This window comes from Neoarius graeffei, chromosome 9 (assembly GCF_027579695.1).
Source record: "Neoarius graeffei isolate fNeoGra1 chromosome 9, fNeoGra1.pri, whole genome shotgun sequence".
Lineage (NCBI taxonomy): Eukaryota > Metazoa > Chordata > Actinopteri > Siluriformes > Ariidae > Neoarius > Neoarius graeffei.
The window spans coordinates 82,577,016-82,603,459 of NC_083577.1; the positions used below are offsets into that span (position 1 = coordinate 82,577,016).

Genomic DNA, 26,444 nt, shown 5'->3' on the forward strand with positions numbered 1-26,444 from the left:
ATCTTCGGGCCCTTAGACGGCACTGCATCACATACAGGCATGCTTCTGTATTGGAAATCACAAAATGGGCTCAGGAATATTTCCAGAGAACATTATCTGTGAACACAATTCACCGTGCCATCCGCCGTTGCCAGCTAAAACTCTATAGTTCAAAGAAGAAGCCGTATCTAAACATGATCCAGAAGCGCAGACGTCTTCTCTGGGCCAAGACTCATTTAAAATGGACTGTGGCAAAGTGGAAAACTGTTCTGTGGTCAGACGAATCAAAATTTGAAGTTCTTTATGGAAATCAGGGACGCCGTGTCATTCGGACTAAAGAGGAGAAGGACGACCCAAGTTGTTATCAGCGCTCAGTTCAGAAGCCTGCATCTCTGATGGTATGGGGTTGCATTAGTGCGTGTGGCATGGGCAGCTTACACATCTGGAAAGACACCATCAATGCTGAAAAGTATATCCAGGTTCTAGAGCAACATATGCTCCCATCCAGACGACGTCTCTTTCAGGGAAGACCTTGCATTTTCCAACATGACAATGCCAAACCACATACTGCATCAATTACAGCATCATGGCTGCGTAGAAGAAGGGTCCGGGTACTGAACTGGCCAGCCTGCAGTCCAGATCTTTCACCCATAGAAAACATTTGTCGCATCATAAAACGGAAGATACGACAAAAAAGACCTAAGACAGTTGAGCAACTAGAATCCTACATTAGACAAGAATGGGTTAACATTCCTATCCCTAAACTTGAGCAACTTGTCTCCTCAGTCCCCAGACGTTTACAGACTGTTGTAAAGAGAAAAGGGGATGTCTCACAGTGGGAAACATGGCCTTGTCCCAACTTTTTTGAGATGTGTTGTTGTCATGAAATTTAAAATCACCTAATTTTTATCTTTAAATGATACATTTTCTCAGTTTAAACATTTGATATGTCATCTATGTTCTATTCTGAATAAAATATGGAATTTTGAAACTTCCACATCATTGCATTCTGTTTTTATTTACAATTTGTACTTTGTCCCAACTTTGAGGGAGGGAGGGAGGGAGGGAGGGAGGGAGGGGGTGGGTGGGTGGGTGGGTGGGTGGGTAGGTAGGTAGGTAGGTAGGTAGTCCGTCCCAAGTGTTGTTTCTGTCCATGGCTATAACTTGGTGAAATAATACATTCTAACAGTAGTATAAAAAAATTAATTGGGTAAATTTAATGTTAAACTTCCAAATCATTGCATTCCGTTTTTATTTACAATTTGTACTTTGTCCCAACTTTTTTGGAATCGGGGTTGTACATATATTGTATCAGTGTTGTAGTTGAGTCACTAAACCTTGAGTCCGAGTCCAGTCTCGAATCCCCAGTGTTCAAGTCTGAGTCAAGTCAAGTCATGAAAGAAAATTTCAAGTCGAGTCCAAGAACAAGACTCCATCTGCACCATGTGACGGTGGCTGTTGCTGCCTTTATGTGAAAGCATCTCTGCTACTGTGTTGGACTAATGTTACTGCTCGACTGCCCCATTTTAGGCCCTGTCCACACGGCAACGGATTCAGGTGAATCTGATAAAATTGCTTATCGTTTCGGCCTGGTGTCCACACGGCACCGGCATTTTGGGTGCCCCAAAACGAAATCTTTTGAGAACGGGTTCCAGAGTGAAAAAATCTGGCAACGGCACCGTTGCGAAGTCGTCTGGATGAGTAGAACGGATTTGTTTACGATGACGTCACAACCACATGACTGTCAGTGCTTCACGCCGGGTAGAAGTGTAACGAACTCGATGCGAGTTGTCAACAAATCCTATAACTTGGTTCATGAAACGCGCTTACAAAATATTTTCACTGTGAATATTTATTGTGTAATGGTGCAAAGTGAGAGAGAGAGAGAGAGAGAGAGAGAGAGAGAGAGTGAGAGAATAGCCCTTAGGGCAGAGTCTTTAGTCCAAACACTGCGGAAGCAGTACCAAACCACGCACCGCCCGTGCGCTTTCCAAAAACAAAAACAATCCCGCCAGCAAAAATAGGAAAAAAAAAAAGGAGCGATCTCACCTCTTCAGATGTTGGTTTAAGTCCGGCAATACATTCCTCAAAAAGGGCGTAGAAGAACAAAGTAATCCATCAACGTGTAGCATTCAATTTATTCCGGACCATTAAAGAATTCTGGAGGATCTCAGAATGTTGGCGTACCGGCTTCCATCTACCCCCGTTCATTCCTCTCTCTCTCCATCTACCCCCATTCATTCCTCTTTCCGCGTCTTTCGTTTTACGCTACTGATTAATAATCAAAACTTTATGTGGCTGATGCTACAAAAGAAGGGGTTTATGCGCATGCGTCTACTTCTTCTATTGTTCTGGTGTCTCCGATGGGACCGTCTTACAGCGCACGTAGAGGTGTGGCATGTGTATTGCATCGTTTTCAGCAAGCATTGCGTTGCCATATGTACCTGATATTTTACTGATCCGTTGGCCATGTGGACGCGATATTTAAAAAAAAATATCTCGTTGCCGTTGTCGTGTGGATGTAGCCTCAGTGTCACCTGCAGAAAAACAATCGCGTTTTAGAAAAGAAAAGAAAAAAAACATCCACTTTCAAAGCCTCTTCATAGTAATGAGTAACGAGGACCTTGATAGAAATGTAGTGGAGTAAAAAGTATGATATTTGTCTTTCAAATGTAGTGAAGTTCAAGTCATAAGTTGCCCAAAAAATTAATACTCAAGTAAAGTACTGATACTCAGAAAGTGTACTTAAGTACAGTACTCAAGTAAATGTACTTCGTTACTGTCCACCTCTGATAGCATGTCACTTCCTTCTCTGGGTGGAGTCTTACCAAATGACGATTGAAGTTCGAGGTTGTCCCCGTCGTCTCCTCGATAGTTCTTCTACGTATGGAACACACCGCGGTGCATTTTTTCCCGCTGCACGAGAAGTCTGTAGAAGCAAAGCGGACAATCCTAGCGGCGTCTCTCCAGGCATTTTAGCGCCATTAACGTTAGTTTGTTCCTGAACCTGACGTATGAACAGGTGAATGTGCATTCTCTTGCACAAAATTAGTATCAAAATTAATGTAAATATAAATACCTTATGCCAAATTATTATGGCATGTTACAAAAACAATAAAGAAAAAATCCGAATCCTCGTCTCCAATTTACGAGTCCGAGTCCAAGTCTGAGTCATCAGTGCTCAAGTCCAAGTCGAGTCACGAGTCTTTAAAATTAGGGCACGAGTCGGACGACAAGCCTGACATATATACATACACATTTCTTAACCTATTATTCATGTCAGAACTTAAAGCACTAACTTGTTATAAGTTAGTTTGACCATCCCGCTTCCTTTTCGATAAGCTTTCTTTGCAAAAATATTTCTATCATTTTCCCCAAATCTACTTGAATTTTGATTACATTTTCCAGAACTGTTTTGTGATAGCATCTGGCTTTTGTATACCTTTCATCCACAAACATCAGATATTTTGTTCATGTTTTATTAGATGCCCGAGCCACATAAGCAACCCAGTTGACATTTCTTTTCTTGACATACTCAGATATTTTCTCTGCTTTACATATTGTCAAAATCTTCTCTGTGTTGAACTTCCAGGCCCAGTTGATAGTTTTAGTTATTAGTTTTCAATCTCTTTCCTGCTTCCTCGATCATATGCCCCGGATCATACGTCTAAGAAACTGAGTGTACACTAACTCAAGTATTTCATATCGTCTTTGTATAAAAGTCCATGACTCACAGCAGTAACATAGCCGGCTTCTAACGTCGGTGTAGAAGTCGGCATATCAGACGCTCGCTGTCCGTGTTGTGAAAATTGTCCACGCAGACGCTCATCTAAGTTTCCAAACCTGTCATTGCTTAACTCTTGAATATCTTCTATCATTAAAAAGTTTATAATCTCTGCTTTCCAAAGAAATGTATCTGGTAAAGATCTGTTCAGTACTTTGGGAGTAACGGCAGGTTGAAGTCGATACAACAGAGTAAAAACTCTGCTCGCGTGACGTCGGGAAACTGCCGGTGCTTTTCTTTTTGAGTCACAGGAAAGCGGTCAGGCTCTCTCTCTCTCTCTCTCTTTTGATCGGTTTCCCACTGGATTGCTCGTGAATATCAATCAGATCACTTTTATAGGGATGTTCTCTCGCTCTCACTGTTTCTGATGAAGGATTCAGCAAAATTTTCCGTCTGCTAGTTTTGATGTTATGATTCACGGGAGACTTTGAAGCGAGTTTTCATAGCTTTACCTACTTATTTTTTCAAATCAAACTGATTCATGTAAATAAGTAGAATATACCTGGAGTTGTTTTGATGAAAAATATTGAGATCTTAGTGGTCGGAATGAAATTTAAAAAAAAAAAATGGAAGTCAGATATGCGAGTGTCAATTTCAATTCAGTTAATGTGAGTTGTTTATTGGATGTGGATCAGACAGTTTTTTCGAGGTTCGCCTTGAAAGCTGTGAATATTATCATTTATATTCTTTCATATGAACACTAGTACGCCCTACTTTTGAGAAATACAAAGCCTGACTGTAAGGATTTATTTCTTTGTAAGGATAAATAATTGTAAGAATTTATTCTTAATAATAATTGTAAAGGATTTAGTCTGTGACCCTCTGTTTTGTTTAAAATGACCTTCTGTGTCAGCTAGACACAGTGCTGTCGTGATGACATATCGCTCGAGATGTAATACTGATATCTTTTTGAACATTCTATCAGAACATATAGCCCTTTGCTATCTCTGACCTAAGGAATGGCCTTTTATATCTGTCTGCACATTGCTATCATATCATATCATAAGAACATCTTATTATTGTATACCATCGCCAAGGTTTCACTCACACACACACATACATCTGAACATTCATCAGAACAGTGATGTAACTAAGATGTGACCTGCTCAAGGTTTCACTACAGTCTCTGAAGCATGCAATGATGTCATACACACACACACACACACACACACACACACACACACACACACAGATATCAAAATAATATTAATAATAATATTAATAATAATAATAATAATAAGTTAAATTTATATAGCGCCTTTCAAAAAACCCAAGGAAGCTTTACAATTATAAACAAAAGAAAAATAAATAAATAAATAAATAAATAAAAAGTAAAAAGTCCACCAAGTAGGGGTCAGGATGCAATTCCCGTGGTGTAGCAGCCACAGTCCCACCAAAAGGTGCACGAAAACAAGTCCCACATCTCCAGCACTGCCGCCGTGACGCCGCCAGCAACACCGCTCAATACCATGCCATGGATCCACAAAGCGAGCAGAGAAGCTCCACCACGCAGAGCGCTGGTGTGTCCCAAACCGCCTGCACAGTCGCTGCGACACCACCGAGCAACATCGCTCAGAACATCACGCCGAGCGTCAAAGCGCAGAGCGCTGGACAACCACGATGTAAAATGAGCAACAAGCTCACTCCAGTCCACAGCTGGGAGCGCAGGCATCACCCACAGCGAACCAAGGCCTGGAGGGAACTGACGCCCAAACTAGGTCCGGAGCTACACCACAACCGGCGGACAAAACACTCAAACAAACATCAAACTACACAAACACACAGGAAAAAAATAGAAAAAGAATAAAATAAAATAAAATAAAATAAAATAAAATAAAGAAGCTCCGGTGAGAAGCGGCAGCCAAAACGCGCACGACGTACTCTCAACCGGAAACGGAAATGATAATGATATCACTCACTCACCCCCCCCATACACACACACACACCCTCTGCAGTGATGTTACTTCATCCACACATATAACACACATATATAAAATCCCCTGTATTTTCTTGCCTCTTTGGGGACTTGCGAATAAAAGATTGTGAACTCATGGGGTTCCTGTCTTTTTTTTGCGACTCACCCCCAGAGCTCTGGGTGACGCGAGGGGACTGATCTCGAGATGGGTAATCGCTCCAGCTGAGGCTGAGGGCAAGAGATTAAGAACCCTAACACCGACAGAGCACAAAGAGGGTATTAGAAATAAAGTTTTATTACTTTTTTTATTGAGTGTACCAATTTAACATTTTTACCTAATTAGCATAAATAATACTCATGAAATACAAATTTGCATTATTAGTTTTTACTATTTTTTTTAAATTTGTATTCAATATACAAACACCTATGCTCCTGCCAATTTCCATGTAAATATCTTGAAAAATAAAAAAGTTATTAAGAAAAAACAGTTGATCTCATTGGTTAATGAGGTCCATTTTGGACCATGTGATCCTCATACAGAATATTACGGCAATTTTCTAAAAATTAAGCCGTTTCTTCAATCTTTGATTTGTAATATCTCAAGAACGGATCAACACATTTTAATTCTGTATAAAGTATGTTGTCCAGCATTCAATTCTGAATTCAGTGAGCGCAGTTTCAAGCAATCTGGACTCAATTTGAATTTTTACCTGATATGCCTATGAGAAGAACTTCATCCTGATCCTTAATTTAAAATGGTAGGCTAATTAAAGAGCAGCTTCTTCATTTCAGCAAATTTGCTGTGCGCTAGCCCAATTCTTCTTTTAATCTCTTTATCTGATATTCCAGGTTCAGAATAAGTTACGACAGCACCTAAGTAGATGAAATCCTTCACATTTTCAATCTCTTTGTCATTAATGGTGATTAGGTGAGCTGGGTATTCGTCTCCCTTGAAGTTTAGAACCATCGTTTTGGTTTTATCGATGCTCATCATGAGTCCAAATCTGTGTAGTAGGTCAGATAGCACATTTGCAGCTGTTTGTAGAAGTTCTTTGCTTTCCACAATCAAAGCCAGATCATCCGCAGAGATGAAACGTTGACAGTGTCCGAGGGATATGAACCATGTAAGGTTAGGATTTGAAGACGGTGGACTGTGTGTCGCGTCGTGGTGGTTTTGGAGGTGGGATTTCTGAAAGAAGCGTTCGTGCATAGGGTGTGTGATGAAGACCTGCCGTCCTGAGCGCCTGCTCTATACGCACCCTTGGATCAGCCACGATCTGTAACACACACACACGACACACATAAATAAGACGGTCACTCATATACAGTATGTGTTGTCAAGCTAATCAATAATTGCATTGATAAACTAGTAAAGAATAAAACACTACTACAGATGTGTGCTATGATAGGAAAATAATCAAAGATGGGGTGGTGTGATGCAGCTTATTGTGAAGCAAAGTCACTGTTACCATCCTGAAGTTGATTATTTTCCTCTAACAGCACGTTCCGGAGTGTTTTATTCCTCTTAAAGCCATTATTAACATCTTGTTTGAGATTTTTTTTGAAGATGCATGATACACTTAAAGCTAGACGGCCTTTCGATTTCGTAAAATCGGTGAAATTTAGTTCCCTGTTGTCAGTAAATCGGCTGAGAACGCTTTGACTACAAACACGGATACCTCGAACTACAATCCCCAAGTCTCACAGCGCCCTCTGTCTCCCGACTACTGATCTCAGTTGACACTCATTTCCATAATCACCACTCTTCCCATTTAAGCCTCGCACACATGCCACTTCAGTGCGAAGTATCGTTCTGCTCCATTCAGTTCATACCAAGCCGTGTTTATTCTGACTGCCTCTCTATTTCTGACCTTTGCTTACTCTCATGTTTTCACCCTTTGTCTTTCCTCTACCATGTTGTTCGCCAATCGCCCGATCCTTGCTTGCTACCGACCACGTCCTCTATCTCTCGATTTGGATTTGTCTACAGTTTGCTTCACACCTTCTTCTGCACATACATTCGTAAGTGCCTGCACTCTGACAGGATACTTCACCGTTATGGATGTAGCAGAGGAAGTGAAGCAAACTGGGCCCAGAGACGCCTTCTGGTAGAACATCAGCAGATGCTAGCAGACCTCAACACAAGAATGGCGCAACTAGCTTCTGTGATGTCGCAGGCCTTCCTAGCATGACCAGAGGCTCCTCCAAACCCCGCGTTGCAACTTCCTGCTCTGGAAAGATTCGCGGGAAACACCAATGCATGTAAGGGTTTCTTGCTACAGTGCTCCATGTATTTTGTTTCCATGCCTAACCTGTCTGAAGAACATAAAATTGCAAAGTTCCTCTCTTTTCTCACTGGTAAAGCTCTCCGATGGGCCAGTGTCGTTTGGAACCAAGGAGGTGAGAAAACGAAGTCTTACGAGCAATTTCTCGCCCAATTCAAGAGTGTATTTGACCATGAACCCGAGGGGATTGAAGTAGGAGAGAGCCTTCTCAACATTTCCCAAGGTTCGCGTAACGTGGCCGAATACACGTTGGATTTCAGAACACTGGCGGCCGCCAGTGGGTGGAATGATCCAGCATTGAAGGCAGTCTTTCATCAAGGTCTGCTCCCCAGATTCTCAGCGAGCTCGCCTGCAAAGATGAACAAATGCACTCTAGATTCACTCATTGACCTAGCCATCCACCTGGACCATCTATGATCACACCACCCCTCCATTCAGGAAAGCGCTCGGCCAGTTCAGCCATCGGAAAGCAACTCACCCATGGATCTCTCTCATACCTGGTTGACACATTCCGAAGGTCTATGGAGGAAACGGGAGGGCTTATGCTTCTATTGCGGGAGTGCCGAGCACCAGCTCAGACAGTGCCACCTCCGTCTGTCTCGTACAGCTCCCAATGCAGGTCCTGCACATAGCGAGTCCCACACGAACTTTCAATTCAAAATCATTTAAGGTTCCTGTACTGTTAAAGTTGGCAAACTCCACACATATCCTCTCTGCGTTTATCAATTCAGGGGCAGAGGGGAACTTTGTCAGCGAATCTGTTACCCAGCAGTTCAACCTGCCAACAACCCCTCTCCAAAGTGCACTCAGCATGCGAGCTATCAACGGAGGGACCATAGGAGAGGGTCTCATCACTAGGCGCACCATCCCCCTTCACATCCAGGTGGGGGTGTTACATTCAGAGTTCATCTCCCTCTACGTCACCTCTATGGAGGACCATGATATCATCCTTTGCTACCCTTGGCTGTAGCTTCACGATCCTTTGAGTTCCTGGCAAAGCAAAGAAATACTCCAGCGGTCACCCACCTGCTTCCAGGGTTGCATCACTTGACCTCAAGTAAGCATCTCATCTACCTCGGTGGAAAGTCCGCTACCGGATTCCCTTGACAACCTCCCAGAATGTTATCTGGATCTCAAGGAAGTATTTAGCAAGGGAAAAGCCTGTCAGAGTGCAGGCACTTATGAATGTATGTGCAGAAGAAGGCGTGAAGTAAACTGTAGACAAATCCAAATCGAGAGATAGAGGATGTGGTCGGTAGCAAGCGAGGATCGGGCGATTGGCGAACAACATGGTAGAGGAAAGACAAAGGGTGAAAACGTGAGAGAGTAAGCAAAGGTCAGAAATAGACAGGCAGTCAGAATAAACATGGCTTGGTATGAACTGAATGGAGCAGAACGATACTTTGCACTGAAGTGGCATGTGTGCGAGGCTTAAATGGGAAGAGTGGTGATTATGGAAATGAGTGTCAACTGAGATCAGTAGTCAGGAAACAGGGGGCACTGTGAGACTTGGGGATTGTAGTTCAAGGTGTCCGTGTCTGTAGTCAAAGCGTTCTCAGCCGATTTACTGACACCTGTGAAATGTGGTCATTGCGATATATGCTTATTTCTGTAATATCTCACAAAATATCAGGCCATTCTGTGGCTGGGAAGTTATTTAATTTGAGGGGATTAAAGCAAATAATGTGCATGAAATCGCTCGCTTCGCGCAGTCAAGCAGACAGAGGAAGTCCGTGTGCGCATGCGCAGGTTTACCTTCTTCTTCTTTTGGGTTTTACAGCAGCTGGCATCCACAGTGTTGCATTACTGCCATCTACAGGTTTACCTTTGAGCGTGCACTGACAGTTCCATCATTCGGTCGCTAAACGAACAGCTGATCACACCGAGGTGCTCGCTGAGCGCCGATATTTATTAGTTTGGTCCTGCGTTTCCTTTCCTTCGTATATAACATAATGTCTTTTCTTCTTGCTTTCTTTCCGTTACTGTAGTCGGTCTTTCACGTTTCATTTGCACACTCACGTCCTTCATTTTTCTCTCCTGTTTCAAATTTGTATCCCACAATGCCTTGCGTGAACGGGGAAAGCCCACCACGTGATGCATGACGTAGTATCTTGAATTGCATCATGGTGAAGCAGGAAAAAATAGCGGAGAATTTAGGATCATGTGGAGAGAAATTCATTAACTGTTCTATTTTTAAAAAAACTAATAAAGTCTGTGATTCGAATTCAGTAGCTCTCGGTCACTAAACAAAAATAATTGGGTGTCAGGAAAATTCTTTTTATGACCTACACTTGAAAAATCTGAAAGGCAGGACAGCTTTAAAAATGGCTTTTTGAATTTAATCAGTTTTGTTTGACACAAATTTAATTTGTCGACATGCAGTTCTTGTTTTTTATTTTTAGCTGTATTAAGTTAATATGTATGTCAAGCTAATTTATAATAAGTTATATTAAATTAATTGTACGCATATTTCATCATGTTCTGTGTACTTGGATTAATCATTTTGATAACGTCATAAATAAACTGTCATGAATAAAATTTATTTAATCTAGATGACAGATTTAAAACAGATTTAATCTAGATGGTTTATTTAATACTTCCTTAGCAGGCTGCGGTCCTTTAACATCTGCAGGAAACTCCTGTGGATGTTCTATCAGTCTGTGGTCGCCAGTGTCCTGTTTTACACCGTGGTGTGCTGGGGGGGGCAGCACATCCAAGGAGGACACATCCAGGCTGGACAAACTGATCAGGCGGGCCGGCTCTGTGGTCGGCATGAAGCTGGACTCTCTGGCGACGGTGGCAGAGAAGAGGTCTATGGACAAACTATTGAACATCATGGACGATGCCAGTCACCCTCTGCACACCGTCATCAGCAACCAGAGGAGCCTGTTCAGTGACAGAATGCTCCTTCCCAAGTGCAGGACGAACAGACTCAAAAACTCCTTTGTCCCTCACGCCATCAGACTGTACAACTCCTCTCTGGGGAGGAGGATGGGAAGGAGCAGTAGCCTAGCCTGACAATAAGCAATACCGGACAATGTGCAATATAATGTGCAATATAAAGTGCAATATCTCTCCTGCTGGCCCCCTCCCCCCCTTCCCCATATCTTATTCTTTTTATATTTGTATATGTAAATACTTAATTTAATTTATCTAGAAGTTTTTTCTCTATTTTCTTTTCTCTGTTTATCCTGTAATGATGCTGCTGGAATCTTAATTTCCCTGAGGGAACCCTCCCAAAGGGATCAATAAAGTTCTAATCTAATCTAATCTAATCTAATCTAATCTAATCTAATCTAATCTAATCTAATCTAATCTAATCTAATCTAATCTAATCTAATCTAATCTAATCTAATCTAATCTAATCTAATCTAGTAACAATATGCCAAAGTAGAGAAAATGGCTGCTTTCATTAAATGGCAAAAAGGAACAACACTGTGTCCTTAATTGACAGAATTAATCATTTATAATGAGCTTTAATTAAATAAAATACACTTAAAGAATTTTAAAATTGTTTAATCATTTACTTGAATCAAAATCAGATTTTAAATGAATATCGAAATAAAACTTAATGATTAAAGATCAAATTCTTGCCCTTTTTTAGCCTCTGTTTTAACCCATTTATTCACTATATTGTTCATCAGTGATGTTATGTATAGTTATAATGTCCCGCTATGTCAGAACTGAATCAGAACATCAGCTCATATTGTTCCAGTTCGCTCAGAGCTAAACCTTCATCCAAAAATGCTGACCTGAACCCTGACCCTCAAACTGATAAAGAAAAAAAAAAGACTGCTCGGTGAACCCGATTTTTAATGAGTCACTTATCTCTATAACTGAGGTTGATTCTGAGGACATGGTCCTGAAATGTCCTCAGTACGAAACACTGGCAGTGCTGCGCTATTTTAACACAGTTTATCATGATCGAGAAACGCTGAATCACTCACTGTTTGACCTTGGCCCATTGTTCTGTGTGAATATTCCAGTACAAGTCATCCAAATAACTATAGACAAACAATGTCGAATGACAGGAGGGACTAAAATATAGGCAGCTTTTTATATATATATATATATATATATATATATATATATATATATATATATATATATAAAAACAGTTATTCCACGAAATCGAGTCGTACATGAGCTGATAGCCGACGAGGCGCGTAGCACTGAGTTGTCTATAAGCCATGTACGACGCGATTGAGTGGAATAACTGTTTTATTCTATCCACATTCAATGGATTTTGAGCAATAGAGCATTTTTATTTTTTTGCAAATTCGATAAATAAAGTCTTTATACAAAACGTCAGACAAAATAATTTCCGCTTAGAATGTAAACAAACCGGCGAAATGACAGGAGCAATTTGTGAAAAATGCAATAATTCTTGAAAAATAAAAAAGATACGTTCTTACCATCAAATACTTTTATTCCATATACAGTTGCTTTTTTTTGGGGGGGGGGGGCTTTCCTTCCTCTTCTTTATCTTTAAGGGGTTTTTTTTAGCGGTTGGAAAAGCAAGTTAAAGGTGCATTGCTGACACTGACTGGGCTGGAGTGTGGAACAGGAGATACTGGGGAAAAATACTATATTCGTTTAGCCATTTCCTGATCATTCTTGGGGTTGTTTTCGAGTAGAGTTTTCATTTCGTCCTCGGTTGGTTCAGCAACATGCTCCGCCATTTTGTTTTTCTTTAATCATGGTATCCTTGACTTGCAAGTGACGTCAAAGCAAAACAGAAACCTGGATGTGGGCCATGTTAGTGGATATACAGTGGTGCCTGAAAGTTTGTGAACCCTTTAGAATTTTCTATATTTCTGCATAAATATGACCTAAAACAACATCAGATTTTCATACAAATCCTAAAAGTAGATAAAGAGAACCCAGTTAAACAAATGAGACAAAAATATTATACTTGGTCATTTATTTATTGAGGAAAATGATTCAATATTACATATCTGCGAGTGGCAAAAGTATGTGAACCTTTGCTTTCAGTATCTGGTGTGACCCCCTTGTGCAGCAATAACTGCAACTAAACGTTCCCGGTAACTGTTGATCAGTCCTGCACACCGGCTTGGAGGAATTTTAGCCCGTTCCTCTGTACAGAACAGCTTCAACTCTGGGATGTTGGTGGGTTTCCTCACATGAACTGCTTGCTTCAGGTCCTTCCACAGCATTTAGATTGGATTAAGGTCAGGACTTTGACTTGGCCATTCCAAAACATTAACTTTATTCTTCTTTAACCATTCTTTGGTAGAACGACTTGTGTGCTTAGGGTCGTTGTCTTGCTGCATGACCCACCTTCTCTTGAGATTCAGTTCATGGACAGATGTCCTGACATTTTCCTTTAGAATTCGCTGGTTTAATTTAGAATTCATTGTTCCATCAATGATGGCAAGCCGTCCTGGCCCAGATGCAGCAAAACAGGCCCAAACCATGATACTACCACCACCATGTTTCACAGATGGGATAAGGTTCTTATGCTGGAATGCAGTGTTTTCCTTTCTCCAAGCATAACGCTTCTCATTTAAACCAAAAAGTTCTATTTTGGTCTCATCCGTCCACAAAACATTTCTCCAATAGCCTTCTGGCTTGTCCACGTGATTTTTAGCAAACTGCAGACGAGCAGCAATGTTCTTTTTGGAGAGCAGTGGCTTTCTCCTTACAACCCTGCCATGCACACCATTGTTGTTCAGTGTTCTCCTGATGGTGGACTCATGAACATTAACATTAGCCAATGTGAGAGAGGCCTTCAGTTGCTTGGAAGTTACCCTGGGGTCCTTTGTGACCTCGCTGATTCTCACACGCCTTGCTCTTGAAGTGATCTTTGTTGGCCGACCACTCCTGGGGAGGGTAACAATGGTCTTGAATTTCCTCCATTTGTACACAATCTGTCTGACTGTGGATTGGTGGAGTCCAAAATCTTTAGAGATGGTTTTGTAACCTTTTCCAGCCTGATGAGCATCAACAACGCTTTTTCTGAGGCCCTCAGAAATCTCCTTTGTTCGTGCCATGATACACTTCCACAAACATGTGTTGTGAAGATCAGACTGTGATAGATCCCTGTTCTTTAAATAAAACAGGGTGCCCACTCACACCTGATTGTCATCCCATTGATTGAAAACACCTGACTCTAATTTCACCTTCAAATTAACTGCTAATCCTAGAGGTTCACATACTTTTGCCACTCACAGATATGTAATATTGGATCATTTTCCTCAATAAATAAATGACCAAGTAAAATATTTTTTGCCTCATTTGTTTAACTGGGCTCTCTTTATCTACTTTTAGGACTTGTGTGAAAATCTGATGATGTTTCTGGTCATATTTATCCAGAAATATAGAAAATTCTAAAGGGTTCACAAACTTTCTAGTACCACTGTACAAATGCGGGGTCAGGCAACATTCCATACAAAACATCGTCACGCGTGCGCAGCTCTCTTTGTTTTCCCGCTGCTTTAAGCGTTCTTTTACCTCTGCCATATCTTTGTGGTCACAACAGTACTCGTGACCGTGGCACGTTCCGATTTTTTAGAATTCCATCCGTGATTCGGAAAGAGGGCGAGGAAACTCTGAGGCTGAGTACGGAGAGGAGACGAGCGCGGCTGAACAACATCGGCAGGGCTGATCTAACAGAAGCTAAAACCAAAAAACAGCTCGTGTTTGCAGTGATCATTTTATCTCAGGTGAGATTCAAAAGCTTTCTCGATAATATCATGGAAGAATTTTATTTCGTGTTGCTAGAATTTTGCTATAAAATGAGCGTTCTCTCTCGTCGTGGTTCACTCGGTCGTTGTTATAATTTTAACACGTGTATTACCATTTCGCTTCTAGGAGCGCCAGCGAAATTGTTCCTGAAATAAATTGAAATGTGATTTGTGAGCCACAAAGCGAGAGACTTGTCAAAATTTCACGCTTTGTCTGTTGTTTACACATAGAAGTAAACTAAATGAAAAATAAGCCCTAACTTACCCGTGCAAGTACGACTGCTTTGTCATCGTTGACTGGTTTAATTAATAAGGTATTTACGCATCCAGAGAAAAAGTAGTTAGAGACTTCCATGGACTTATAAGCCTTCATTTGAGATTTTTCGACCCACGAAGCCTGCCAAACGAGATAGAACGCGATATCTGGGTACTCAATGGTCAGTAGAAGCATCTTATCTTCAGAAAAATCTGACTTGTCTGAAAAATCAGATCCACACAAATCTATATTCTCTTTGTATTGAATCTTCGCTCGACCGTTCAAATCATGGTAATAATGAGAAAATTCAGCATTGTTTCCAGACATGCTTTCAGCGGCTGCCATCCTAGTCGCTTTGTATATCCACCATCATGGCGGATGCTCATGACGTCAAGAAAGAAAGAAAGAAAGAAAGAAAGAAAGAAAGAAAGAAAAACTTTATTCATCACACACTTGTGAAATTTCTTCTCTGTATTTAACCCATCTGAAGCAGTGCACACACACGTGAGCAATGAGCACACACAGACATACCCAGAGCAGTGGGCAGCCATGCTAACAGCGCCCAGGGAGCAGTTGGGAGTTAGGTGCCTCGCTCAAGGGCACCTCAGCCCAAGGCCATCTCATATTAACCTAACCACATGTCTTTGAACTGTGGGGAAACCGGAGCACCCGGAGGAAACCCACGTAGACACGTAGCACATTTTGATCCCGTGATTGCAAGTCATATATATGAGCTGATAGCCTAGTAGTAGATGAGCCAATCAGAGCGCGTGATTGCTCATATCCACTGAATATGGATAGAAATACATACAGTGGGGCAAAAAAGTATTTAGTCAGTCACCAATTGTGCAAGTTCTCCCACTTAAAAAGATGAGAGAGGCCTGTAATTTTCATCATCGGTATACCTCAACTATGAGAGAGAAAATGAGAAAAAAAATCCAGAAAATCACATTGTCTGATTTTTAAAGAATTTATTTGCAAATTATGGTGGAAAATAAGTATTTGGTCAATAACAAAAGTTCATCTCAATACTTTGTTCTATACCCTTTGTTGGCAATGACAGAGGTCAAACGTTTTCTGTAAGTCTTCAAAAGGTTTTCACACACTGTTGCTGGTATTTTGGCCCATTCCTCCATGCAGATCTCCTCTAGAGCAGTGATGGTTTGGGGCTGTCGCTGGGCAACACGGACTTTCAACTCCCTCCAAAGATTTTCTATGGGGTTGAGATCTGGAGACTGGCTAGGCCACTCCAGGACCTTGAAATGCTTCTTACGAAGCCACTCCTTCATTGCCTGGGTGGTGTGTTTGGGATCATTGTCATGCTGAAAGACCCAGCCACGTTTCATCTTCAATGCCCTTGCTGATGGAAGGAGGTTTTCACTCAAAATCTCACAATACATGGCCCCATTCATTCTTTCCTTTACACGGATCAATCGTCCTGGTCCCTTTGCAGAAAAACAGCCCCAAAGCATGATGTTTCCACCCCCATGCTTCACAGTAGGTATGGTGTTCTTTGGATGCAACTCAGCATTCTTTCTCCTCCAAACACGACAAGTTGAGTTTTTACCAAAAAGTTCTATTTTAGTTTCATCTGACCATATGACATTCTCCCAATCCTCTTCTGGATCATCCAAATGCTCTCTAGCAAACTTCAGACGGGCCTGGACATGTACTGGCTTTAGCAGGGGGACACGTCTGGCACTGCAGGATTTGAGTCCCTGGCGGCGTAGTGTGTTACTGATGGTAGCCTTTGTTACTTTGGTCCCAGCTCTCTGCAGGTCATTCACTAGGTCCCCCCGTGTGGTTCTGGGATTTTTGCTCACCACTATTGTGATCATTTTGACCCCACGGGGTGAGATCTTGCGTGGAGCCCCAGATCGAGGGAGATTATCAGTCTTGTATGTCTTCCATTTTCTAATAATTGCTCCCACAGTTGATTTCTTCACACCAAGCTGCTTACCTATTGCAGATTCAGTCTTCCCAGCCTGGTGCAGGTCTACAGTTTTGCTTCTGGTGTCCTTTGACAGCTCTTTGGTCTTGGCCATAGTGGAGTTTGGAGTGTGACTGTTTGAGGTTGTGGACAGGTGTCTTTTATACTGATAACGAGTTCAAACAGGTGCCATTAATACAGGTAACGAGTGGAGGACAGAGGAGCCTCTTAAAGAAGAAGTTACAGGTCTGTGAGAGCCAGAAATCTTGCTTGTTTGTAGGTGACCAAATACTTATTTTACCGAGGAATTTACCAATTAATTCATTAAAAATCCTACAATGTGATTTCCTGGATTCTTTCCCCCCATTCTGTCTCTCATAGTTGAAGTGTACCTATGATGAAAATTACAGGCCTCTCTCATCTTTTTAAGTGGGAGAACTTGCACAATTGGTGGCTGACTAAATACTTTTTTGCCCCACTGTACATATATACAAAGTTTGGACATCTATGATGTAAGCTATTCAAAGCCCTTGACCAGCCCAGAAGCTACATCTTTCCAACTCCAACTGAGCCAAAATGAAATTGTTTGTTGAGCCTTTTACAGTCTCTGAGCTCAATGCTGAAAGAACAGGTGATGAAAAATGCAGGATTCAGACCGAGGCAGCATTTAGAGTTCAGAGCATATGTGATATGTGTATCAAAGATCAGGATATTGTTTTTTGTTTCCTGAGTGCATGAGTGTGTGTATGTGTACCCCAGCGTTCAGTCCAACAGAGCCCACACCTGAGCAAAAACCCAGCAGTGACTCTCTGGAGGTCCTAGGATTCAAACCTTCCATTCACTTTAATACTTTCTCTGGACCTGAAGGACGCTGGTGTATACTCCCGTGTGTGTGTGTGTGGTACCTGTGTGTCTGTATAGGTGTGTAAGGGATAGAGGGGTCTCTGCAGCATGAAATCTTTGTCAGGATTTTGGCGGGTCCTCCATGCTTCAGTTTGTCCCATCATCCTCTCTGGATCTGCCTCCACCAAAATGGCAACCTGCAAAAACAACCAAAAAAAAATCACCTAAAACTAACTAAAATAACCAAATTCATACACTACTGAATCTTTGTTTTGTTTGTTTGTTTTGGAGAGGCTTTTCTGAGCTGTCCCCTCACCCTACAATTTGAAGCCGTACAGGTAAAGTGAGGGATGGGCAGTATTCATGATGCATGTACAACCCCAAATCTGAAGATGTTGGTACGGTATGGAAAATACAAAATAAAAAAAGAATGCAGTGATCTCTAAATTTACTCTGACTTGTGTTTCATTGCAGACAGTATGGACCCAAGATATTTCATGTTTTGTTGTTCAACTTCATTTCACTTGTTAACCTTTTGATGCAAAACATATGCACACCCCTTCTAATGCACAACATGGGTCAAAAATGACCCGCATTCATTTTCCAGGTTATTTCATGCTGACTGAGTTTTTCTTTGCTCTATCTTTTGAAATCAATTTATTTTATGATTGAATATTCCAAGTATTCTTTAAATATCTTGTTTTTAATTACCACAAATCATTAATTTAATTTTTTCTTTCCTACTTTATGAACAAAAATACTTTTTATATTACTACACATGGGTCATCCAAGTGTGATTTCAAATTAAATGTCTTAATACTATAATAATAATTTGTTTCAAGTAATTACTTTAGCAGTGAATGGGGCCAGTTATTTATTTATTAACTATGTAGTTAGCTAAGCCAACTACAATAAAATTAGCTAACTAAAGTAGAATATGTCAACAGCTCGGTAGCTAATAGTAATTACTTGTAACTTTCTGACAAATAATCTACTCACTCTCAAGGTAACCTAAACATAATCAATTTTTTTCTAAGGTAATGTTAGAACAATTGAAAAACATTCCTTCCATGTATGAGATGGGCAAAGGGCGCTGTGCTGAGCTGTGAAATGTCTGACACAAGCACAATTCACAGTTCCCACCAAACGCTGGAGTAAATGCATGCGGGTCGGTTCTGACCCATGTGTGTAAACTTGATGTAGAATTACAAAAGCTGTGCTTGTTCATAACTTAAGAAAGGAAAAATAAAAATGATGATTTGTGCTAAACAAAAACAAGATATTTACTGCATATTTGGAAAAGTAAATGACAAAATGAATTTATTTCAAAAGTAGATCATAGAAACACTCAGCCGTACATGAAATAACCTGGAAAATGAATGCAGGTCGTTTTTGACCCATGTTGTGCATTCGAAGGGTAGTGATACAAAAAGGGTTTTTATTCAAAAAGTAAGAAAGGAAAAAATAAAATAAGGATGTATGATGATCAAAAACAAGTTAATTGAGGAATACCTTGAATACTGAATGATGGAATTAATTTATTGCAAAGATATAGAAGATAAAAACTCAGCCGGGTCACTTTTGACCCATTCCTCTGTTTCGGTCCTGTAATACACTCGAAAAAAGTTGGGACAGGGGACATTTAGGGCAAGTAATGAGGTAAAACAATTAAATAATGATGTGATTTGAAACAGGTGATGTCAACAGGTGATTGTAATCATGATTTGGTACAAAATAAGTATCTAGGAAAGGTCTAGTCTTTGAGGAGCGGAGATGAGCCGAGGATCTCCAGTTTGTCAATAAATGCATGAAAAAATTATTGAAGTGTTTAAAAACAATGTTCCTCAAAGAAAGATAGGAAGGGATTTGGATATTTCACCCTCTATGGTGCATAATATCAATAAAAGATTCAGGGAATCTGGAGGAATTTCAGTGTGTAAAGGGCAAAGGGCTCAAGCCTAATCTGAACCCCCGTGATCTTCGATCCCTCAGACGGCACTGCATCAAGAACCTTCATTCATCTATAGCTGGTATAACCACATGGGCTCAGGATTACTTTGGCAAACATTTGTCAAGCTCTACAATACAGAGCTACATCCACAAATGCCAGTTAAAACTTTACTGCACAAAATGAAAGCCTTATGTTAACTGTATCCAGAAGCACCATCGACTTCTCTGGGCTCGGAGGCATCTGGGATGGACCATCACACAGTGGAAACATGTATTGTGGTCAGACAAATCAGTATTCCAGGACTTTTTTTTGGAAGAAATGGATGCCATGTTCTCTGGAACGAAAACGACCATCCAGACTGTTACCAGGAACAAGTCCAAAAGCCAGAGTGTGTCATGGTATGGGGTTGTGTCAGTGCCCTTGGTAAAAGTAACTTACACTTCTGTGATGGAGCATTAATGCAGAAAAGTACATCGAGATTTTGGAGCAACATATGCTGCCTTCAAGACGACATCTTTTCCAGGGAGATTTCAACAAGACGATGCAAAACCACATTCTGCACATATTACAAAGGCGTGGCTGTGGAAAAAGAAGGCGTGTCCCATCTGTCCGCAATAGAGAATGTGTGGAGAATTTTGAAACGAAAAATGTGACAACGATAACCCTGTACTGTTGCACATCTTAAGACCTGTTTGCAGGAAGAATGTGACAAAATAAGACCTGAAACACTTCATCACTTGGTGTCTTCAATCCATAAACATCTTTTAAGTGTTGTGAGAAGGAACGGGAACGTTATAAAGTGGCTTTACTGCCCCGACTTTTTTTAAAAATGCTTTGCAAAAATCTCATCTCATCTCATTATCTGTAGCCGCTTTATCCTGTTCTACAGGGTCGCAGGCAAGCTGGAGCCTATCCCAGCTGACTACGGGTGAAAGGCGGGGTACACCCTGGACAAGTCGCCAGGTCATCACAGGGCTGACACATAGACACAGGCAACCATTCACACTCACATTCACACCTACGCTCAATTTAGAGTCACCAGTTAACCTAACCTGCATGTCTTTGGACTGTGGGGGAAACCGGAGCACCCGGAGGAAACCCACGCGGACACGGGGAGAACATGCAAACTCCACACAGAAAGGCCCTCGCCGGCCACGGGGCTCGAACCCGGACCTTCTTGTTGTGAGGCAACAGCGCTAACCACTACACCACCGTGCCGCCCCCTTTGCAAAAATCAAAATTGAAATGTGGATATTTTGAGAAAAAAAAAAACCCAAAGCAATAAAATTCATGAGGTCAAATAATGTGCTGCTGTATTGCTTTGAGTGCAATACAGTTCAAAGATTATTTACAAATCATTGTTTTCAGTTTTAATTTCAATTTCAACATACCGTCCCAACTCATTTTGGTTTGGGGTTGTATTTAAAATACTTATTTCCAATACAAAACAGGATTTTGCGATTTTTAAATAATCGGGTTGATGAAAATGGCTTCATATTTTGTATCAAAATACTTTTGTGTTTTGTATTTTTGTAGTTACTATAAAATAATTTCTGTGAGACGCGTACATTATGACATCATAAAACTGAAAAATGAAAATTGCTTGCAGCCTCTGAATGATGCCAACTCAATAGTTTGCCCGGGTTTGTTGAGATCAGTATGAAAATTGATCCAGCACAAGGTGGGCGACATGCAGGTTGTCAGTTTTCCATCGATTCTTCGCAAGAATTGTTACAATTATTAACAGATCCTGTTAAGTTTTGTGTTTCTTTTCAGCCTCAGTCACAACTGGCCGTACGGTACGTGCTCCTACGGCCGGTCTACGTGCAAAAAACGCAAGAAACGCACGGAGGGCGCGCGTGTGACGTGCTGATTTTCGAGCCGTAGACCGGCCGCAGAGGTTCTTTGTCATGTCAAACAAACTCTACAGGCGCTTACGTTTTTTTCAGGTTGCAAGACAAACTTACGGCCAACGTGCGTCTTTCTCCATGAACAAAAAAAAACGCAGCAATTTGGGAAACGCCAAAAATCACACGGCCAAAAAATCGTACGTCCGGTTGTGACCTAGGCTTTAGTAACCAAGGCTAAATCTTTTACCAGATCATGGAATGTTCTAGCTAACTATTTGACCAGAGTCGCCGCCCTCACGGTTAATATTAACTTGTACAACCCTGATTCCAAAAAAGTTGGGACAAAGTACAAATTGTAAATAAAAACGGAATGCAATGATGTGGAAGTTTCAAAATTCCATATTTTATTCAGAATAGAACATAGATGACATATCAAATGTTTAAACTGAGAAAATGTATCATTTAAAGAGAAAAATTAGGTGATTTTAAATTTCATGACAACAGCACATCTCAAAAAAGTTGGGACAAGGCCATGTTTCCCACTGTGAGACATCCCCTTTTCTCTTTACAACAGTCTGTAAACGTCTGGGGACTGAGGAGACAAGTTGCTCAAGTTTAGGGATTTAGGGTAACGTAAAAGTAGTCAGTGGGCAATTTCGAGTAGGCAGTCTGACCAAATCCACGTCTTTGGAGCAAACCAGAACACCCTGAGGAAACCCGTGCAGGCAGGAAGAGAACATGCAAACTCCACAAAGAAAGGCCACGAGATTCGAACCCAGAACCATCTTCCTGTGAGGTGACAATGCTAACCAGTGCACCACCATTAGCAAACACCAAGCAATTAATTATGATACAATTATGAGTCATGAACAAACTGTGAGTTCAACATTAAAACTGTTGAGTTACTTTAAAACTAACCTTCATCTGGGTGATCACAGGAGGATCTGGGATGTAACAGAATAGTTACTGGTTGCATGTGTCAGATTTATGGCATTCCTAGTGAGCCAGAGAAAAGCTGTGGCTCTCGAACACTGCCCACAGTGTCGTGGTGAAGCGAGAGATCGAACAGGCCGAAAGATAGACGCTTTGAGACGTGAGAGCTGCTGTATTTTGTCGTTTATTTTGATACGTTTACAATTAGGATGTGTGGTATTTTATTTTAAAGGACAGTTTGATGCATCTTTGCCTGTCACTGAGCCTGAGTGGAGTTTGTAATGTTGTGTGTGTGTGTGTGTGTGTGTGTGTGTGTGTGTGGAGAGCTTTGTTGTCTTATAATCTACCACATGGGGGCAGTAATGCTTCAAAATCCTTCATCTACTGTCCAGGCTTCATGTGTGGTGATGTGAAAATACTTAAGAGAGACCGTGTGTGTGTGTGTGTGTGTGTGCGTGTGTGCGTGTGTGTGTACCTGATTGCGTAGTGTCTGAAGTCTCTCCTCGCGCTCCTCATCCTCTTTCTGTTTGAGTCTCTCTTTAGCTTGTTGCTCTTGCTGTCGATGCTGCAGCAATTTCTCTCTGAACTGCACCCTACACACACACACACACACACACACACACACACACACACACACACACAATTAGAAGAATCAGAAATATATTTAATAGCATATTAACCCACACTGATTTAATGCACACGCACTGTGAGTAGAGTACCGTGTCAGTGTGTCTCTCTTTCTCTCTGTCTCTCTCTCCTCTATGTTTCTCTGATCACTCTGTTCCATCTCTCTCTCTCTGTTCCATCTCTCTCTCTCCGTTCCATCTCTCTCTCTGTTCCATCACTCTGTTCCATCTCTCTCTATCTCTCTGTTCCATCTCTCTCTCTGTTCCATCTCTCTCTCTGTTCCATCTCTCTATCTCTCTGTTCCATCTCTCTCTCTGTTCCATCTCTCTCTCACTCTGTTCCATCTCTCTATCACTCTATTCCATCTCTCTATCTATCACTCTATTCCATCTCTCTCTCTGTGTTCCATCACTCTGTTCCATCTCTCTCTCTGTTCCATCTCTCTCTCTCTCTCTCTCTCTCTCTCTGTTCCATCTCTCTCTCTGTTCCATCACTCTGTTCCATCTCTCTCTATCTCTCTGTTCCATCACTCTGTTCCATCTCTCTCTATCACTCTGTTCCATCTCTCTCTCTGTTCCATCTCTCTCTCTGTTCCATCTCTCTATCACTCTGTTCCATCGCTCTATCTATCACTCTATTCCATCTCTCTCTCTGTTCCATCTCTCTGTTCCATCTCTCTGTTCCATCTCTCTCTCTGTTCCATCTCTCTCTCTATCACTCTGTTCCATCTCTCTATCACTCTGTTCCATCTCTCTATCTATCACTCTATTCCATCTCTCTCTGTTCCATCACTCTGTTCCATCTCTCTCTCTGTTCCATCTCTCTATCACTCTGTTCCATCTCTCTCTCTATCACTCTGTTCCATCTCTCTCTCTATCATTCTGTTCCATTTCTCTCTCTCTGTTCCATCCCTCTCTCTCTATCACTCTGTTCTATCTCTCTCTCTGTTCCATCTCTCTCTCTATCACTCTGTTCCATCTCTCTCTATCACTGTTCCATCTCTCTCTATCACTCTGTTCCATCTCTCTCTCTGTTCCATCTCTCTCTATCACTCTGTTCCATCTCTCTCTCTATCACTCTGTTCCATCTCTCTGTTCCATCTCTCTCTATCACTCTGTTCCATCTCTCTCTCTGTTCCATCTCTCTCTATCACTCTGTTCCATCTCTCTCTCTGTTCCATCTCTCTCTCTATCACTCTGTTCCATCTCTCTCTCTATCACACTGTTCCATCTCTCTCTCTATCACTCTGTTCCATCTCTCTGTATCACTGTTTCCTCTCTCTCTATCACTCTGTTCCATCTCTCTCTCTATCACTGTTCCATCTCTCTCTATCACTGTGTTCCATCTATCACTCTATCACTGTTCCATCTCTCTCTATCACTGTGTTCCATCTATCACTCTGTTCCATCTCTCTCTATCACTCTGTTCCATCTCTCTCTCTATCACTGTTCCATCTCTCTCTCTATCACTCTGTTCCATCTCTCTCTCTGTTCCATCTCTCTCTATCACTCTGTTCCATCTCTCTCTCTGTTCATCTCTCTCTCTGTTCCATTTCTCTCTATCACTCTGTTCCATCTCTATCACTGTTTCATCTCTCTCTCTCTGTTTCATCTCTCTCTATCACTCTGTTCCATCTCTATCACTGTTTCATCTCTCTCTCTCTCTCTCTCTGTTCCATTTCTCTCTATCACTCTGTTTTATCTCTATCACTCTGTTCCATCTCTCTCCCCCACCCGTTTCTTTTATCACTCTCTTTCATCTCTGTTTATCACTCTGTTCCATCTCTCTCTCTCTGTTCCATCCCTCTCTCTCCATCACTCTGTTCCATCTCTCTCTATCACTCTGTTCTATCTCTATCACTGTTTCATCTCTCTCTCTCTCTCTCTCTCTGTTCCATTTCTCTCTATCACTCTGTTTTATCTCTATCACTCTGTTCCATCTCTCTCTCTCCCCCACCCGATTCTGTTATCACTCTCTTTCATCTCTGTTTATCACTCTGTTCCATCTCTCTCTCTATCACTCTTTGTTCCATGCCTCTCTCTCTCATCCTCTTCTTTTCACCATTTCTTTTTTCTTTCTTGCTTATCCCTTACATCCTTGCTCTTTCATCCATCTATCCTCTCTCCTTACCAATTTACTCTCTCTTTCTCTTTCCATCACTCATTCTCCTGACCCCTGATTGCTCCAGATCTCAGCTTAGCAGCATTAAAGCTCGAGGGATGAGAGATGAGCTTTATCACTCTCAACTATAATCATTAAAGGGATCCTCCAGCGGATTGATTTTCAAACTTATTTTATGGAAAAGTAATCATAGATTTCAAAAATCAAACTTTCATTTTCAGAGACCAAATAGTTGACAACTATTATTAGTAGACACCTATTTGGTCTCTAAAATCTCTGTTTTAAACCATGCTACACATTCTCTCTGTTAATTTCCCCAGCACCAGCTGTAGATCATGTAAAAAAGATTTCAGAGCGTGAAGTATCATGCTGCGTTGCGAGTTGAGACATTTTAAACCGCGATTTTAGAATGCGCAGCCACACACACTACACACACACACAGTACAAACACACACAGTACATACACTTCGCCACAGACACATTCTGTAGATCATGTGAAAAAGATTTTGCAGTGTGAGGTCTCATGTTTGATCCAGTTTCTGTCGGTGACACTGCCACAGCTGATTGAGCACACTTTGTACTTTCTCTGCAGAAATGCAGTCTAGTTCCAGCTTGTGCTTTCTTTTTAGCATCATTGTGGCATTTCTATGCTACACAATGAGGAAAACTTATTTAAAAACTGATAAATTCGGTAAAATACCTGTAAAACTAGCAAAATGATGACATAAACAGAGAATATAAACAGCTGAGTTGCCCCAAGCGACCACTATCTGACGTCATCGTATATGTCAAGCCCATCTAACATTTTAAAGAAAATTTATCTTTCCTCGAACACAATTTGGTCTCCGAAAATGAAAGTTTGATTTTTGAAATCTATGACTATTTTTACTTAAAATAAGTTTGAAAATCAATCTGCTGGAGGATCCCTTTAAAGTCACACTCACACTGCAAAAAATAAAAATCTTAGGAAGTTTATCTGTCTATTTTCAAGTCAAAACATCTCGCCACCCTTATTATAAGACATAATTGCCCAACAAGCAAAACCTCATTTAGCTAGAAAGGCTAGTTTTTAGACAGTCCATCTTGAAAATCTTATATAGACAAAATGTCTTGAAAAAGTCTTATTTGGAGCACCTTTGAAAATAAAACAAGGTTTTTTTTAAAACAAGTAAGTACATTTTGGACATTTGTGAAATGCGGTTCATCTTGTTTCAAGAAAAAAAACAAAGTATGCTTGTTTTGGGAATAAATGAACCTTACTGA

The 26,444-nt window shown here is 41.1% G+C and overlaps 1 protein-coding gene across 1 annotated transcript in view; it reads right to left on the reverse strand.

Moving 5' to 3' along the window:
* Positions 1 to 6,699: 6,699 nt before the first annotated feature.
* LOC132892045 (coiled-coil domain-containing protein 148-like) overlaps positions 6,700 to 26,444 on the reverse strand; it is a 353,986-nt gene continuing 334,241 nt past the window's right edge. The window contains exons 13-15 of the mRNA XM_060930375.1: positions 22,909 to 23,026; positions 17,762 to 17,896; positions 6,700 to 6,955 (exon numbers count right to left, since the gene is read on the reverse strand). Of these exons, the coding sequence (XP_060786358.1) occupies positions 6,809 to 6,955; positions 17,762 to 17,896; positions 22,909 to 23,026 (400 nt within the window). The 3' untranslated portion in view covers positions 6,700 to 6,808. The remainder of the gene's footprint in view (positions 6,956 to 17,761; positions 17,897 to 22,908; positions 23,027 to 26,444) is intronic.